Source organism: Streptopelia decaocto (assembly GCF_964273445.1).
Source record: "Streptopelia decaocto genome assembly, chromosome: 3".
NCBI classification, from domain to species: domain Eukaryota; kingdom Metazoa; phylum Chordata; class Aves; order Columbiformes; family Columbidae; genus Streptopelia; species Streptopelia decaocto.
In genome coordinates, this window is record NC_138656.1 from 67,219,068 (window position 1) to 67,238,250 (window position 19,183).

The 19,183-nt window shown below is 42.1% G+C and overlaps 1 protein-coding gene across 1 annotated transcript in view; it reads right to left on the reverse strand.

Annotated features, from left to right (window-relative positions):
• The window catches only part of CLVS2 (clavesin 2), a gene marked incomplete at both ends in the record, with an annotated part of 50,459 nt that extends 45,779 nt beyond the window's left edge, over positions 1-4,680 (reverse strand). Inside the window, one exon of the mRNA XM_082049009.1 lies at positions 4,292-4,680. Coding sequence (XP_081905135.1) covers positions 4,292-4,680 — 389 coding nt within the window. The remainder of the gene's footprint in view (positions 1-4,291) is intronic.
• Positions 4,681-19,183: the final 14,503 nt, after the last annotated feature.

The window sequence follows — 19,183 nt, forward strand, 5'->3', positions numbered from 1 at the left end:
GTCAAGTCTCTGAGCCATCATCCCATTTCTAACCTACTGCTTTGGCTTAATATCTTTTGAATTTCAGTGAAACAAGAGCCCTAAAGATACACAAAGTAGTACCTAGAAATGATGCCTCAGATCTCCTTTGTTCATCAGATTGGGTACAGATTTGAATGCTGAAAAGATTGATATTGAAACTTCTCTTACAGGTATTCTGCTTAAACAGTCGTAGTATGCCCTGGAGGCCCTTATTCTAAAAAGAAAAAGCACTACCAGTGTTACAAAAATTATAGAGAAATAGAAACTGCTTCAAATATTTTACCAGATTAGCTTTTAGATTCAGATGTAACAATGTTCATTACTCCTTCTGTTAACGTGGTGTCTAACTGTCACAGCCACAGATGATGATTCAACTGATCTAAATTTTACATTAATATTGATCGGAAAGATCTCTAGCCAAAACACTCACAGTCTAAATACAAGTGCTAACAGGCAGATATGGATACGTGTGAGAAATTTGAGAAACAATAAGACAGCATCAGTCATCAGGAGAAACTGCAGAAAAAATGATAGTGTTTGCAGTAGTTAATAATTATTATTTGAAAGATATTACTTTGAAACCAAAATTGACTCTATTAACCAAGTGTTATGTTATTGTTAATATGTTATTATTGTTAGAATTACTATTTATTTTGTCACACTGTCTCCATCAGAGCTTGAAAAATACCCTGCCAACTCACCTGTGTTTAACAGTGAGCTGAGGAGCAGACCAGCCTCCTAATAGATACAGAATTTAAATTTTCGGTTAATGGAAGGAAAAGTTTCTAGCACTTCTGCACATGAAAGCAGAGTTTTGAAAGCAAAACAGTAGATTCCATCTTTGCCCTGCTGTAAATCATCTGATGCAACAGCAAAGCTAACAGTAAGGAGCGCAGAGGATTTCCATATTCACTGAGGATGGTGTGAGCTGACTGGGTCACCGTGACACAGACAGGAACTAGGCACTACTGCAATTTTCTACTGAGCTTTTCTAATGCACTTTCTAGGAAAATAACTGCAGAGAAAGATTTCAAATAAGTATCATCAAAATAGACTGATTTTCCTAGGGAATTTGTGTACGAGTGCCATGAAGAATATAGAAGAACATGCATGACAACAGATCACTTGCTGTTGAGAGCTGAAGCTAATTCTGCTGTTAACTGGAAAAAACCTCCACCAGCTGGACACATTAAGAAAAGGGAGTCTTCAAATGCACATACACACCTACAAGCCAAATGCAGTTATGAATAAACAATCTAGAAGCTAATAGGGAGGGCTGATGCCTCCTCAAGTGCTCTTCAGCCTCCTGGCAGGAATGCCACCTGTCTTCACTTTCCTCACATCAGAGACAGGGTGGAGAGTTCGGCAGGGTCCCATTGAAAAGCTGCTGGGCCACTCAATACGTTGTCCTTCACCTTTCCTCTTTTGTTTGTTTGTTTTAAATACATGTCTGATTTAGTTGTTCAGATGGCAGGACATTTGGTACAGTTTTCAGGCCCTGCTTAAATTTAGTGATTTAACATCTAGTATACAGGCTTGTTTTACCATAGGAATTTTCTGCCTCCCACCCTTCTCTTTCTAATTGGAACTACGAAAATCATAGGCTGCTGATGCTATATAAATCATCTAGAGTATGTCTGCTATTCATTTAAATAACAAATTGGAACTTTTTATTTCTAATTGTTACATGCTAGCTGTAATAAGTTATAAACACATTATAAATTTGGAGACTTGCTGTGCTCTATTAACTTAGTTTTTGAAGCATATAAAGAGGTCCTAACAAGACACACTTCAAAAAGTAATCCTCCCAGGGTTGCTGTAAGAGGAGCACGGGTTTACGTATTGTAAGAAAGGTCTCAAGTCAGTTAAGGCATAAGCTTGAGACATATTGCGTAGCAGTTCTAGTATATGTTCCAGAGACAATGCTCCCCGGGTTCAGCTGCTGAACATCAGATAATGGAAGACACTAAATTAATTAGAAAAGAGAGTGACCTAGCTCCATTCCCAGATCTGTCACTGACTTGTCATGTGCCTTGGAGCAAGCCACTCCCCACAGCTCTCTCCCCTTTGTCTGAGTGATCCCTCTGAAAACAAATCCCTCGCTCTGGAGGACAGTCGTACCATGGGCGAGCAGTGCTGAAGACCAATAGGGGCCCAGCTGCAAACATGGCCATTGGGTAATCCTGTGTACCCCAGTCACTTCCCTATTATATCAGAAAAAATAATTTTACCAAAGGGACTTCAAGAAAAATATCATAATAAATTTACTGTTGTGTCGGCTGACCTCATGTAGTTTAAATATCAGCACATCCACAATTAAGAAGAAAATAAACCTCACCTTCTCGCATGCCAATTATTTCTTTAATGATAATTTACCTCTGATTTTGAATTCTTGGTGATTTTTTTCACTAGGAACTAATGATCTGAAAAGTGTCACCTAAAGCTTTGGGGTTTTTTCCGTTAATGAGAAATGACAGCATTTCACACTATGTTTAACAAGGTAACTTCTTCATGGTAGATGTATGACTTAATAAAAGGCCTAACCATCCATTTCTTTGCTAATTCCTTGTTTTGAGATTTTTAAGAATCTGTGGAGCTGTTTTTAAAAATAAAAAGTTGACCTGGTCATTACATGGGAAATAAAGAAGGTCCTTATATGGGAGAGGAAGCCCACTCAGTCCTTAGCCTCATCACCACTGCTTCCTCACTCAGCTTCTTTGGATCCATCTGCCAGAAAACCAAGGCAGGGAAAGGAACCTGGCCCCAGTTGTTAGCTTGGTCGTATGCAGTTTTGACTTGTGCCAGACAGCTTTCTTCCAGTCCCCAGGCATGATTCACAGGTTAGCAAGGGCCATGAAACTCTCCCTGTGGGCAGTGTGGATGTGGCCACCCTGTCCGGAGAAGGTGGCCACGGTGGGCCAGCGGTGCTTTGGGCAGAGACCCATCCCTTGCTGTAACACCGACTGCTGAAGGGAAATGTGGGATCACTCCCTGCAATGGTTATCAACACAACCTGCAAGAGGACAGCTACACAAGCACTTAAAGGGTCAGCTTAAGTATGTCGGTTCCCAAGATTTTGTCATTTATCCACACTGCTAGCTGTTCATGACCTCCTCATGTTTCAAAATAGCTGAGCTTGGGACATCTGCACTGAGCACTCAGCACTGCCTCTCCCCAGCCTGAGCTGACTGCACAAAAGACAGTTTGGGTTTATGTGAACGTAACTAGCAAGATTGTAATTTTTCTCACTAAGAAGCACTCCAGATACTAAACCTGCTCTCAGGTTAGGAGCCTAGGGATATGATGCAGTGTTCACAGGAATAGCCTTTAGACTTCACTCTGAATGGATTCATTCATTTACATATGCTGAAAATCAAGCAATTTTTGTGTAATTTTAGACTGCAGGAGAAATTGGGCATGACACCCAGTGAGCTATTTAGAATAACAAAATAGTGTCACATAATATCAAGTCGATTGCTAAAAGAAAGGGCCTTGATGGGAGACAGCTCTTGGGTCGGCCTGCTAAGTCATCTTCAGGCTATGGTAGTCCCAAAAAGGATCAGAAATTGTTCTGGGGACTGCATTAGCTTCCTTGAATTTGCTTCCAAAGCTTTGCGTACTTGGATCCTACTATGCAGAGAATTCACACTTAGAGCAGTGTGAGTGGGGGAAAGAAGAGATTACTGTGAGTGGGTAAGAGGTTACTGTAACTTCTACCCTGGCATTTCCAGGTGGTTCACGAAGAGCTGTCTTTAGCACAAAGAATTCGGGGCCTCAGCTTCCTGCACAGGCAAACTTTTCAGCTCAAAAGCCATGATGGATACTCCCGTTTTACACACAGCATCTCCCACTTTCTCCTGTGCACCTGAGCAACTGTGTGTGTGCTGAAGCAGAAAGACCAACACAGGGATCACAAACAGGCTTTGTCAGAGGAGTAAGCACATCATCTACCATGCCAGTTCACTTTGGCTAAGGGGAGGCAAAAGGCTGTAAACCTCATATCAGCCAGCTGAGAAGAGCACCCAAGCAGCTCCTACTTTCCTCCTGAAATTCAGACCCTAAAGGATAAGAAGCTTGAAAAGGCCTTAAGTCACAAATACATTCCTTCCTTCTCTTCTCCCTCTGCCTTCCAGGCTGCTGTCCAGCCCCTTGTGGGCAGAGCTGGGTGTGTTCCTGCTGCCCACCCACCCTCTCCCTGCTCTGGCATAGCTTTTCCCACGCATTGCCCGGGAAAAGAAGGGGTTAAGGCGGTGAGTGGCTCTGCATTTACCTGCTCTGGTCCCAGTTGGCAGCAAAAAGGACGAGGATCTTCCTGCCGTAGTGGTCCAGGTTGGCCAGCCCGCCAGGGAACCCATCCTTCAGCGCCTGCTTGATACCCGGGTCTGTGGCCTTGAAGCTCTTGAACATGTCCAGGTTCTGCTGGCGATATTCAAAGTACTGGGCCAGGAGGCGAAACGCCTCGAAGTGCTGAAACTTCCTGGCCCGCAGGAACCGCAGGATGAAGGCGTCGTCGGTGCGGAGGAAGCCGATGTCGGGCCGAGTGATCACCATGTCCCGCACCTCCTGGATGTCCTGGTGTAAGGTGTCGGGGTTCTCGTTCAGCTCCAGCCGGGCTTTTTCCAGAGTCTCCGGGGAGAGACCTGCCTGCAAATGAGTCATGGCGCTGCCCTCCTCCTCCACCCCGCTTCTGCTGTCTGCGCTCCTCAGCCTCCCGGGCGCTTGCCCCCCGGAGGCGGGGTGCCCCGGCGCGGCCGGCCGCCGCTCCCCCACCCCGCCGGACCTCGCCCCGCCGCTCCCCGGCCCCGCCGCCGCTGCCAGTCCGGCCGTCGAGAAGGGAGCGGCTTCCAGGCAGCCGGGTCCCGGGGAGGGGGCTGGCACCGAGACGGCCCCCGGGCTGCTGGCGGAGGCGCGTTATCTCTCTGACATAGCGCCCTCCCCGCCGCGGGGTCCGACGCGCCGCATCATCCCCGCAGTCGGTCCGTGGAGGCGCTGAAACCTGCCGGGACGGGGGTGCGGGCTGCCGGCTGCCGCTCGCCGCCCGCCCCCGCCGGTGCCGGTGTGGATCTCAGGCCGGGCTGCAGCGAGGGGCCCGGCCGCTAGGCAGGGCGAGCCGCGCCCGGGGACGCTCCCCCGGCCCGGGGCTGGCAGGGGGGCTGCCCTCCCCAAAGCAGCACCATTTACGTAAGATGAGCGCTCGCCCCGCTTCGAAAGCGTCTCCCTGAATATCAGGGAGGGTTTAAAAAAAAAAAAAAAAGCCACACAACAACAAGCAAAAAAATAAAGCGAGGAGAAGGCAAGCCGATCCGCAGGTACTTCGCCGGTACCGAAGAGCCTCTCGCTCACCGGCGCCGAGCCCGGAAAGACAAACGGAGCCTCGGCCTTGAGGATGCTCGTCCCCCTCCTGCGCCCTCCTCCGCTCCACGCCCCGGCTCCCAGATGGCACCAGCCGGCGCGGAGCTGCCTGCTGCACGGCCCCGCCTTGCACACTCACACACGCACACGCACATGCACCCGCCCAGGCGCGCACCCGCCCAGCGGCACCTGCCCTCAGCCGCGGAGCCAAAACGCCACGCGGGAGCCGCCCCCGCGGGGGGTCGGCGCTGCACACGCGGCCCTGCTGCGCTCCGCCGCCGCGGGCGGGGGGCTGCGGGCGCACCGCGGATCTCCGCGCCGGGGGTGGGTGCCGTTGCGCAGAGCCGCTCCGCGGCGGGTTGCGCCAGAGGTTGCGCCGATAAAGATGGTGGTTGCCCTGCGGGGAGGGCGAGGGGCAGAGGAGGGCAGTGGCCCAGGGGGTACGGGGACCCTCGGTCTGCGGAGCCGCACAAAAGCCCCCGCGGAGCATCCTACGAGAGTCAGGCCAAGGGTCCGTGTAAATCTCTGGGTCATGCCAGTGGTGAGACGTTGTTCATCAAGCGTTGTCTATACTTGCAATCCTCTCTTCTGACTGAATTTCTAAACGTGAACCACTGTGAGCTTAAAAACCTGGGAATAAAATAAAGCAACCCTCTTTTTTTTGTCTCGTATTGGAGGCAGCATGTCTGCAGTTGCACTATATTGCAAAGGGCAAAAATATCCTGCTTCTGTATATTGAATATTTCAGTGAGAAAATATGCCATTTTTCACACAGGAAAGTTTGATTCTGCAGTCTGCTTTCAGGAAGAGTTATCCCTGAAGAACATTTGACCTTTGTCTGAGGGACTGGACCTTTCTGATGCAAATACGCTTGAAAATCAAGCTTACACAAAGATATGGCAAACACGGGAGAGCCCATAATACGTACCTTCTCCTCCTTCCTATAGGAAGTGCAGCTCTTTAATTCTTTAATACTGCATTGGGCTTCCTTCCCACAATGACATAGCCAAAGTACACAGCCTGAATTATTGAAAAGGCACAGAGATCACTGAGCTATATGGAGGATATATGTGGGGAATACACCAGCGGGAAGTATAGTATGTGTTCCAAGGCAAATAAAGATACTCATAAAAACATTTAAATGATACCCTGCATTTTCTGTGGGCCATCATCAGATTAAACAGATGACCTCGACAGCAGGAGGGAGCCCTCAGCTATGAGCATGTTTTGAGCACGAGTCTTTGCAGCGAGCGGTTCATTAGGTGGCAAAATCATCTTTCTTTGGGTGCTAAAGGGAGCTTTTTGTTTTTACAGGGTTTAATAGGGTTTTTCAGTTCTTCACCAGATCCCTTCTTTTTGCCAAGTAAGGGTCAAGTTTTACCTACTTCTTCATAGCTGCCCAAACTCAAAATGTCTGCAGTATGGATGGCTGGAAGGGCAGACAGAAACACCAGTCCTTACTGAGCTGGGTACCAGACCGCCAGTAGCATAGTTTAAGGCAGAAACAGTTGGAAGGACCAGTCTGATATTGCTCTGTCATTGTGGCCCAGCTTTAGTCCATCTGATTTTCACTCTGTACCTTGAGGTGCCTCAAATGAGAGAAAGATACGTAGACTGCCAAAGGACTGAGTCACTCTAGAAATGCTTATTTCTCTTTGTCTGATAAAATGCCTTTAAATTAGCCCCCTTACATGGATGTGATTCATCTGGGTTGGTAACATTTTTTTTAGAGCAGTTACTGCTCCAGAAATACTTTTTGCTTTTTTTTCCTATTTTCTATTATTCTTAAATCTTCATTTTCCTTTGCTGTGGCTATCTTCCTTTATATTACTTACATATTCCTCAGCAGAGATCCTTTGAGAACAGCTGTTTCCATCACCCCTAAGGAATCAACAACCAGACTTTTCCTGCCATCGTTTCCCATTTCAGATGCTACTGTTCTACCTTTTCCGCTGGAACTAAGCTAATAAAAGAGTAGATCATGTGACAAGTGCCTTAAATTCACTCAGTGCAAAGCAAGCTCCAGGCATTCAGTGTCTTGCAAAATCAAATCCATAATACATCCCGTCTGTAACCTCCAGTAACACATTCCTTAATTTGTTTAGTTTTTCTTTTGCGAAGGAAACATATGCATATATTAGTTTTTCTCACGTATTGAGAAACATGAACAGATGAAAGAGGTGAGCTGGCCAAAATTAAAATATTAACAATGTTGAAACTACAGGAAAGGTTAATTCTAAGGATTTTTTTTAAAATAGGCTTTTATCTGAAAATTTTCTGTATTGTTCCATTTTTTTTTGTTTACCCCATTTTTGACCGTATTTAAGCCATTCATCTTCTTACCCTTTTAAGAACAAAAAAACCCACAGAAAAACACAGGGAAAAATGTGGAGGAAGAGGATAAAAAATCTGGAAGCCAAATATATTAGTTTCATTAAAACCAATCCAATTTCTGTACACTTCCTTTTCAAAGCAAGGTTCAGTCTCCATAAAAAAATGGATTCAATAGTTTAACAATTTCTAACTGGTACTTTGCCACATTACAGTGAAATCCGCAGAATATTAACAGCATTTCAAAAAAATGATTTTGCAATGAATTGTTGAAACAGATCAAAATTCCCTCATCATGAAGGAGGTGGTTTACACAGCTCTTTCCTGGACTGAGTAGGTGTAGAAGGGGGGGCACTACAAGAAGCATGTGCAGCAAGGCAGCCTCAAGGTAGAATACATCGAAGAACAAGATCTTGGTCATGTTTTAGCCAAGTTACAGATGAGGCTTATTATGACAATAACATTTTTTTCAATATTTTGAGATCCTGCATGTAAACACATGAAAGATTTAGTTTAAATATAAATAACTTGGTAGGAGCAATAAGAAATGTTTCTGTCATCTATAAGCAGATTTATCAAACTGTTTAAATAGTATAATGAAGAAATATGTGTTTTCCAATATGTCATCCTAATCCAAGAGGGGAAAAATTGAGCCACTAATGCAGTTAGATACAACATACTGATGGCACAGTGTAATTTATTTATTGTGCACATGCACTTTTCCTTCTATAAAACAGTAGGGGTGCCTGACTAAATCCATTATGTAAATCTCAGCATCTTTTCACTCGTACTTACAAACTATTATTTTTTTCTTTGATGCTTTTACAGTCACTTTTGTCTGAACTTCATACAATTAAAATCCCAACAACCTGCAGACCCACAAGCAATTCAGTTAGGCACCTGATTTGAAATAAAAATAAAGCAAATAAGAGACAGAGATATTTGTGTAGGTGTTTGATATCAGAGATGCTAATTCACATTCAGAATTAAATTGTTTACAATCAGCAATAGACGAGGACGTTCAGGAACAAAACACAGGAATAAAACTAAACAAACTAAATCACAGAATGTTAGGGATTGGAAGGGACCTTGAAAGATCATCTAGTCCAATCCCCCTGCCGGAGCAGGAACCTAGATGAGGTTATACAGGAATGTGTCCAGGCGGGTTTTGAATGTCTCCAGAGAAGGAGACTCCACAATCCCCCTGGGCAGCCTGTTCCAGTGTTCTGTCACCCTCACCATAAAGAAGTTTCTTCTCAAATTTAAGTGGAACCTCCTGTGTTCCAGTTTGCACCCATTTCCCCTTGTCTTATCATTGGTTGTCACTGAGAAGAGCCTGGCTCCATCCTCATGATGCTCACCCTTTACGTATTTATAAATATTAATGAGGTCACCCCTCAGCCTTCTCCAAGCTAAAGAGACCCAGCTCCCTCAGCCTTTCTTCTCCACTCCCTTAATCATCTTTGTTTCCCTGCGCTGGACTCTCTCCAGCAGTTCCTTGTCCTTCTTGAACTGAGGGGCCCAGAACTGGACACAGTATTCCAGGCGCGGTCTCACCAGAGGGTGAGGAGAACCTCTCTTGACCTACTAACCACCCCCCTTCTAATACACCCCAGGATACCATTGGCTTTCTTGGCCACAAGGGCACAGTGCTGGCTCATGGTCATTCTGCTGTCCACCAGGACCCTCCATCTAAATACTAGATGGTGGATAAGGAAATAACTTTATTAAGACCAATGGTGGTTCGCACCTCACTTTCTGGGGAGTGGTTTAGGACTCTAGATGGCTCTTGCTATAGTCTTTGACTTCATTTACATTGTAATCAGCATCCTGCTCTGGGTATTCCCTCAGGACAGCTGTGCATATAGGATCACATTTCCAAGTAAGTTTGTCTTTCTTAGCTAAATAGAGGAGAAATATGTTTAAAAGAACACGTAACCAGGAATATATGCTCTCATCCATTCCTCTTCAGCAGTGTTTATGTAGGTGCTTATAATTAAGCATGTTCTTGAAGATTTTGAAACCGGCTAAATATGTCTTTCTCAAAAGCACTTAAATGACACCTAAATCAAAAGCAGCTGAGTTCAAAGTCTAGGTCTCATTTTCAGAACCCATTTAGAAACCTCATTCAAATATTTTAAGAGTATAAGCACAATTATAGGTGGTCAGATCAAGCTTCATAGTGTGCCTCTACAGTGGCTTAATGTGGATACCTAAGGAACAGTATCAGTTAGTGTTAGGCTCCTGGACTCCTGAAATATTTTCTTCAATGTGAGTTAATCTTTGAAGTCATTTGTTGACCACAACAGCTGAGACTTAGCAACTGATCTCATGCATGATCTTTTCTCACTGCAAGCGGCTGGTAAAACTTCTCAGTTTAAACTTCAGTGGAAGCCACATGAGGTTGAGGAGTCACCTCAGATGCTGTTCTGTAACTAGGTGAGTTATGGGAATGCAGTCACGTGCCTAAGCATGATGGTGATCTTTACTTAAGCATATTTGTGGAAAATCTCAGGATGCTTGGCCTAGAAAGTCCCATTATAACTGAAACAAGGGATCTTCTAGAGCTGAGCTCTGTTGGAAATGTGTCTGCAACTTCAGATGCCGACCAGCTGAAAAATTGGCTTCTGAAAGAAAACTAGTCATCTGTCTTTTATTCATCATCATAGGTCTCTAACAACATAAGGATAAATAGCCTTACAGCAGACAAGGGAGAGCATCAGACCTTAATCAGAGAAATATTTCAGTATGACAAGCCTACTCACAGAATTATAAAAAATAAAACTGGAAGGGATTTTACGAGATTGCCTAGTTTATCTATCCCCCATCCTGACAGATGTTTGTCTGAGAGGTATTTAAGAACCTTCAACAGCAGATACTCCACAGCTTCTCTGTCCCAGAACTTCAGTGTCTGTGCAGTGCATTTTTCCCAGTGTCTTGCCTATCTATCACTTGCTGCAATTTAGCCCGTTGTTTTTTATCTTAACTACTATAGACTGACAGAATAATTTATTTCTTTATTTGGAGACTGGTATAAAGTCTCAGGTAAAATCTCTCTTCTTTTTTTGGCTGCACAACCTCTATTCTTTCAACCTCTGGCATTTAAAACACTTCAGATGTACCATATGAAGCGAAGAGTGTGCACGGGACATTAGCGTAATGGGGATGGTATTTTGATGGGCTTTCCTCTTCTATGTACATGAGGTCTTTACACGCCATTTTCACTGTTGGAATAGGCAGACTTCCAGAGGAGAAATTCTAGGTTCAAATAATTAACCCATGATTTAGAAAAATCAGCATTTCACAAACAGATTATACACAAAATTAAAAGTTTCACTTTACATTATCTTAACAGCTGTACTAATTCAGAAAAAAATAAAGCCAGCCCCAAAATTAAACTTAGGCAACTGCAGTGCTCCATCAAGCAAGTTCAAACATTAATTTACTATAAGTAAAAAGGTATCTAGAAATGTAATGAATGTCATTGTTATATTAATACTGCATTAACTGGGAGCAAAGCAGTTAGACATATTTCACTTCTATAAAAATTTGCATATCAGAGATATGTAGGAAATAAAAGATAATGAATTCATAAGTGAGCCAATAGTTTCAGTAAGCTTAGTCAAATGATGAGTTAGGACATTAAACAGTCCAAAATTTCAGTAGAGAATTAATACAAAATGCTGAAGAATGCTAAGTTTGGAATGAATGCTCATTTTATTAAAAATGGATGAATGCAGTCATGGAACAAAATTATTCATTAAATCATTTTTAATGCAAGTATGAGAATGACATGTAAGTCTGAAAAGCTCCCAGTGACAATCTGTGCCTTGGCTTTCTTCAAGTCAATATCCAAACTTGCATATCTAAGTAGAAGATGATAAGTTTTGTCCTTGAACACATACCAGCACATGCAGCAGATGGATGAAAGCCACATGTGGATGTAATGTAGAATGATGAATCTCAGCTGTTTTATAGTACCAGCATTGCCTATGCCAGAATAACTGCTAAGTTCACTGCATTGGAAACCAAGTATTTTTTGGTCTGGCTGCACAAAGTTGCTTGTGACTTTGGTAAGCCTCATTCCGTTTACAGCTCAGGAAGTTGAGCACCGTTCGAGCTAATATCAGCTCTTTTCTTCGAATCCTGATGGGAGAGATGGTGTAGAGTGGGTTCACTGCTGTGAAGGTTCTTCTGAAACTCCTTTGACAAATCTGGGGACATGTTTTCTTCTCTTTAATAGTGATTTTTGGGAATGTCAGTATCTCCAGCTTTAAAATCTCTGCTTTTAGAATATGTTGCAGCTTTCATCTGACTGCAGTGCTTTGTTTCATAAAGAATTCTCTTCTGTTGCTGAAATCCAGCCTTTGCAAAGTTTTCTGTAGCTTATTACTCTCCTTGACTTATCCCTCTGTTTGTCTGTGTGTCTTTCTAACTATTTATCATGTTTATGTATGTTTAGAGCTCTTTTTGTACCAAGCAAGTAAGTATTTTGTATTTGAACTACTATATCCTGGCTTCAATCTCTCATTTCCTGATATTTCTTTATAATATTTTTTAACTCCTACTTTGTCCATGCGGGCAAGTAACTCAATAGTTCTTCACTGGAAGACTCTTTTACTGTCTGGGTGACATGGATGGCTGCTGACAGCACCACACATTTCATCTTTAGATGTAGCGATTCATACCACATCCTAGCTCTTGATAAGACACATGGCAACTTTTTCTTTAACATAGCATCTCCTTTAGGATACTTTTCCCATGGTATGCAGTTTGATAAACAGTTTCATAGGTAGTTTTTAGTGTAGTAGTATTCTCAGTGGTCTCTGGGCAAGCTTAATTTTAATCATGCCCACAGCAATAATGTTATATGTGACTTTGCCAGTTGCAAGCTGGATGCAGCTTCTGATATTGATCCTACAATATCACCACCCTGTTTCTGGTAGTGTTTGATCCCCACATCTAGACACATAACAAATCTTTCATCATTGACTTGGTTACAGCCACTGATCAGTAGATTACTTGGTACAACCTACAGGTGAATGCTTCATGAACATTCATGTTACCTTCCATATATGGCAGCCATAAAACCACCTGCTCTTTGTAAAAGTCAGTTATTTTCATCTACCATAACTATATAGTACTTCCCTGAAATTTTCTCAGAATTATCCATTCTGATCTTAAAGGTCATTATTTATATCATTTTGAATGACTGAGTTTGCAAATTTGGTTTGATTCTGTCAGTCACTTTGAAATATTAAAAAAATGCCTGAAAGCAAAGCGGTTGAATAAAGCTTAAGTCAGACTGTTCTCCTAAGGCAGCATTTTCAGCTTGTTCAGCATAATGTACAAATACTTGTGTGGCAAGATAATATAACTAACATGGCCTATGTTTGGTGATGCAATTTCATTAGGATTTTCCAGTTTTCTCGTTGAAAACTTGGCACATCATGCATATATTTGGTGATTTTTGAAGCATGAAGGAGATTGGTGCCTCTTAAATTTGTCTCTAGTCTTTTTTGAATGAAAGTATTCAGGCAGTTTGAGAGCTTCATCTATTTACTAAGTCAAAAACAGACTACACCCAAAAGCTGTCGAGTAGCAAAAAAATGCCTTATGCTGTAACTTGTTTCAAAATAAATGGCACCATAGAAAGTCATTAAACCAGAATGGGCAGAAAGGTTGCCTTATTTTCTAAACTTGCAGACATGGAGAGCTCTTTGTCATGGTGTCTTACAGACAGCAAGGGTAGCAGGCAACAGAATTTCAGTTTGGTTTGAAAACAATGATGGAAACAGCTCAACAGTAACAAATGTTGACACATTTGCTTTTGGAAATGAAGTTAATTCTACCACTGCTGCAGGTGATTTGATTTTAGCCCCTTAAAAATGCTAAGCTTAAACTTCATTCAGTCACTTAGGGTCCAATTCAGTTGCCAAAGCACCTGCATTTTGAGTCTTTTGAGATGCCTTCAGTAATTGAACCCAGTCTTCAGCTGCTGCTCTGGAAGGTGTGGATTGCTCATAGCTCTTGTGTTCCACCTGCCAACCTATGCAGATGCCATCAGTATCTCAGGGAATCTCACATGGTGCTGGACACCTGCCTTTCTGAAAATAAATTTAAGCCTTATTAAATAGCAACAGTGTAGGATTACATGTTTACTTTCAGTCCAGGTTAAACATTTAGCTGTCTTTTGTCTGTTACACTGTTTGTGGAGCTGTGATGTGGTAGGAGGTAAAAAGGATGCCTGCACTTGATCTGTTAATTAGAGAGGCCAGCAACTGCTTTTAGTTTTGCCTAAGTCTTAGGTCCTGTTATCACTGAGAAATTCTAAGAAGGAAAAGTGCAAAATAAGAGGGCCGTTGAACACTTTTCATAAACTTTACTGAGATCTTTCCAGGCACTGTTTGATTCACACTTGATGCTAAACAACCACCAAAAAAATCATAGGTTGTGTGTCTAATCTTCCTCTGCAATGACATTGCACAGAAGAGGCAAGGCATGTATTGAGGTACACAGAAATGCTTTCAGCAGCAAAGGGGACCCTGTTTGTTGAACATAGCCAATTCAAGAAGAAACCCCAGCATCTGCTACTGTTGTTTTTGGTGACTCAGAGCACAATGGGCAGAAGATCTGTGCTCTCAAACACCTGAGGATATCAGAGGATTGAGCCTATTCTGTGCTGAAGAGAAGAAATTGTGAGTTCATTTCACAGTATCACAGTATCACAGTATCACAGTATGTTTGGGATTGGAAGGGACCTCAAAAGATCATCTAGTCCAATCCCCCTGCTGGAGCAGGAACACCTAGGTGAGGTCGCACAGGAACATGTCCAGGCGGGTTTTGAATGTCTCCAGAGAAGGAGACTCCACAACTTCCCTGGGCAGCCTGTTCCAGTGCTCTGAACAGTCCCTGTCATCAAGTTGGAAGTGTAGGGAAAAAATGGAATCAAGAGGCAACACCCTGATATGGCCAGGGAACAGCAGGGTTTACTCTCACTAAGCCTTTTTACAGTAGCCATAGTGGAGGATGTGTGCGCCTCATGGTGACTCCTCACACTGGGGAGGTACTTTACCAACTTTTCTTTCAGTCTCACCAAGTTTACCAACAGAGCCTAAAAAGAACCTGAATCCTTACCCTGTAGGTCCTGTAAATAAAAATAAAGTATGATCTGTGTTTGACCAGACTCTCAGGTAGCCAAAAAGTGCCCCCACACTAATTTACACCTCTGTAAGCTACTCTGAACACAGGCATTCTCTTCTGACCTTTACCTCTCAGTTCATTTCAGTGAAATATCTTACTGAGCTGATAGCACCAAACCTGGAATAAATTTACGTGGTTTTACACATGAGTTCAAGGAAAATGTCATGCAGACATGAAGTCTTGATCCACAAAGCCAGGAAGAGTTTTTGTACTGTCCTTGGGAAGTAAGGGAATTCACTCAGTTTTCAAACTTCTGTAAGTAAGAATGCTTTCTGCAACACAGGAGGTCAGCTTATACTAACACAGCAGTCCCTCCGGCCTTGAAAATATATGGATCTATAAAGCACAATGTTCATGAAAAGGTTAACTGCCTCACTGTTAATAGTGAAATAAAAAGAATTCATGATATACCACTGCTAACTAAGAAACCTACTGCCAAGGAATGGGTGAAATTCAGGGAAAGGCAGAACTGGAATCGTCAGATGAAATAACTGTGTTCCCAAAGTCTGAAAATTTTGTCAGAAGTTCACAGAAAATGTAGTTGAATGTATAGAAAATGCTACCAATGAAGCAGCAGGCGTACTTCCACAGGTTCTCTGCCTTTCGAGAGAAATACTCTTCAAATGAGCAGTATATCTTGTAAAAAGACACTCTGCTTATTGGACAAAAGGTTTTTGATATTCTAGCACCACAGAAGCATTGAGTGAATCTTTGAACATCTCAGATCAGGATACCATCAGGACCACATGAAATGAGTCCAGGGTATGTCTGAGCCTGTTGTAAGAGAACTTTGCAAAATGAGTTCTGAAAGCACAATTGGCATTAGTGGTTACTCTGATTTTCATCATATGGCTTCATACGCTGGGGCATGGAGGTAAATTCTAGTTCAGCAGAAAAGGATTCAGCTTTTTAATGGCCACAAATGTTAATGAGAATCTTTTGGCTAAACCTCTTCCTGCAAATTTGAAAGTTTACATTTAAAGGTCAGAGGGTTCCTGTGGCATTTGAAGATAATGAAAAATATTCTCAGGCCACTATTTATTCTGCCACAAAAAATCTAGCTGTTGAGACTCAAAAGTCCTTCCAGTTACATTTATTATGATTTATAAAGAACAGAAAAATACACTGGCTGTTAAAGTAGCAAGAATCCAGCCAGATTCTCCTGCACTTTACCCTGGAAATAACCACAAAAGCAAATGAGACTGTATCAAAAATGATTGATTCAGAAGTATTTCTATGCTTCCAAGTCTGGGTGAGATACACATGTGGTTTCGAACAAGTTCCTACCTGCCAAGTTCGTTTCTACCATGAAGCAATAGCAAAAACAACACAAAAAGACAAGAAAATCTTTCACACCCCAATGCTGTTACACACCTATAAGCAAAAAACAAAAAGCGTGTGTGGACACCACCTAAGTAGGTTTGAGAATTTGTTGTGTGTTTTTATCAGAAATGTTGTTTTATCATCCAAAATAGTCTGAGATACACTACTGTAGAGAAAAGGGTAACACAAGTCTCCATACACTCAGGAAATAAATGTCTCCTGTAACTTGAAGCTCTATGGTCATTTATGTAGTTCTGAAGGATTTTTGAAAATTCGCTTGTGAAAGGCAAGTAATAGTTTACTCTTCAAATAAACATTTAGTGACAGGTAGCTCCAATTTGATGTCATTCAATACATAGCAACTCTCCTAAGATGAGCTGTCTGGTCCAAGAGGATTGGAACGAAAAATGCAATAGCATATTTTCTATGACATTTTCCACAACATTATACTACAGAGTCTGTCCAGGCACAGATTTAATGCTGTTTTCTTCAGATAGCTGCAGCAGCAAATTGCTTCTGTCTTTCACAACTGAAAAAGAGTTACAAAAATATAAATCTCTTAAAGACAACCCACCAACATCTGTATTGTATGGCCAGATGCCATATTAAAAATGGAAACATTTCCTGAAGAAGCAAGAAAGAAAAGGAGATAATTGGATTTTCTTCTGCTTGTCAGGAACATACCACTCCACACCAGGCACTGAATAGAAGAGATACCACTGCTTAGTAAGTCATGGTAATTCCACAGCTGACCTAAAAGGCCATTTGACTGTGAACAATAGATATCTGTTAAGGATTTATCACTGCTCCTGATTATGTTACCAAAGCCTTGCTTAGAAAAAATCACAAACGCTTAACAGGAGCAAGCACCTCCCCCTGTCATCTGTCACTAACCCTAGGAAAATTATCCCTGATTTATAGAAGAGATAAGAATCAAGCCAAAGATTTCTTCTGTAAGTTAGATATTTGCTCCATCACGAGGCTATTTCAAACTGAATGTAAAAAAACCCAGTATGTTCTGTTTAGGCATAAATACAGATTAAAGACAATCCAGCACATGTCCTGTTTGAAAACTGACACAAAGGAAAATGAGCTGCATTAACCAAAGGTCTAAGGCAATAAATGGTGGACGGTGCTGAAAATTATTCCTTCATTAGCCAGACGAAGGACAAGTGAAAGAAATCTTGTTCTATCCACTAGCATTCTTGTTTTAAAGGAACAGATCTTTTTGTTAAGTTTTGGATATCTAAACAAATTTCCTGGTCAAAATGCAGTGACCATTTTCCAGTAAACTTGTACTAAAGATGGGGATGAGGAACTTCAAAAAGAAATAATCTTTTTTCCGCTAGTTGCATTCTGCTGATTTTAAAAGAAGGCAAATTTTTTGTTTCTTTATAATAGTTTATTTTGTGCTTTTTATCAAAGAGGCTTGATTTTGAAATGTGCTGCTTTCTTGTTTCATATTTCCTCTTATTCTTTTATTATTCTTATATTTTTATCTCATAATTTCTTCTTGTTTGTGTCCCTGTCTCCCACCCCAATAGTCTCTCCCCCCTTTTTTTCCTTTTTCACCAGGTAGACTGGCAGATGGCACAGGAAAAGAAGGAATGAAGGTGAATGAAAAAAAAAACAAAATGAGAAAAGAAAAATGCAGAAGAAAGAAAAAAGCTAATGCATGAGACAATATTCTAGTGCAAGCTAAGTTAGGGGAAAAAAGTATCATAATTATCAAGTGCAAAGGGCAGTAAGTGCTGGGCTAGGGGAGCAGGGCAGACCTGGTATCCACTGGCACCCACTGCGCAGTGGCCCCTTGCCCTTCTCAGCAGCATATCCCACACCAAGCCCGCTGCACCAGGCAAGAGGACTGCCAGCTTATGGTATTGTTGTGGCTGCAATAACTACACTGAAGTCTGCAGCTGTGAGGAACTCACCTGGAGGTAGAGTCAGCAGCTGCAGGAAAATGTCCTGTGTCCCAGAGTCCCTGCGCATCAGCCCCAGTGAGTTGTGCCATTTGCGTTCAGACTGCACAAAAGCCAAGTACTCCAATCTGCTTCCTTCCAAAGTGACCAGTTACATTGTGAGAGCCACTGCCAAGACTTTTGCAAGGAATCTAACTGCACTTTGTGCAGTTCCCTGCTAATGCATGGACTACTACATTATTAAATACAATAGAACATAAATATTAAACTATGGACTAACATTAGTCATATCACATTATTCCCACTGGAAGTGTGTATCTGCTATTGGTTACTTATAAAATCTCCCATCTGAGAATGCTGCAGCCACTCCAGCCAGCTGCTTCTGACTGCCAGGGTACGTTAGCTCTTTTTATCTGAGGGGGACTACATTTTCCCCAAATTTTACTCTGAATTCGTATCTTCAATACTGCAAGTTATTTATGTGACAAGTTTGTTCAAGTGAATTTTATTTGTCATTGAAGTGTTGAAAATAAACTTCCAGATGTTTGGAAAATTAAGACTGACCTTTCAAACCTATGGGACATTGTACTTCACACTACAACTCCTTCTCATGCAATCTCCAGCTACTAATGACATGTAAGCAGAAATAACATCAACTAATTTAACATAGTACTCACATTAAAAAGCAAGCATCTATCATCAGTTTGTTTATTAGCATCTACCATTTTTTTCACTTTTTTTCTCTGCATAGACAGCTGACATATCCACATCAGCATTTGTGGCATATGGCAGTGAAGGGAAGTAACCGTGATAGGAATAGCAAACTGAGTGGATACAGATGCAGAAAGTTGGCTCTCCATTTCTGAAGTGGAGGGTTTCTGCTTTAAAACAAAAACCACTTAGAATGGCAAAAATTCAAAGGGATGTATTAACTAAATGCTGCATGTTTGATTAGTTTTTATCAAAGTCAGCAGTTTATCTTTGCATAGTTACCCTTTTTTCATAGTGTGCTTATCTACATTTCCTTTGTACAT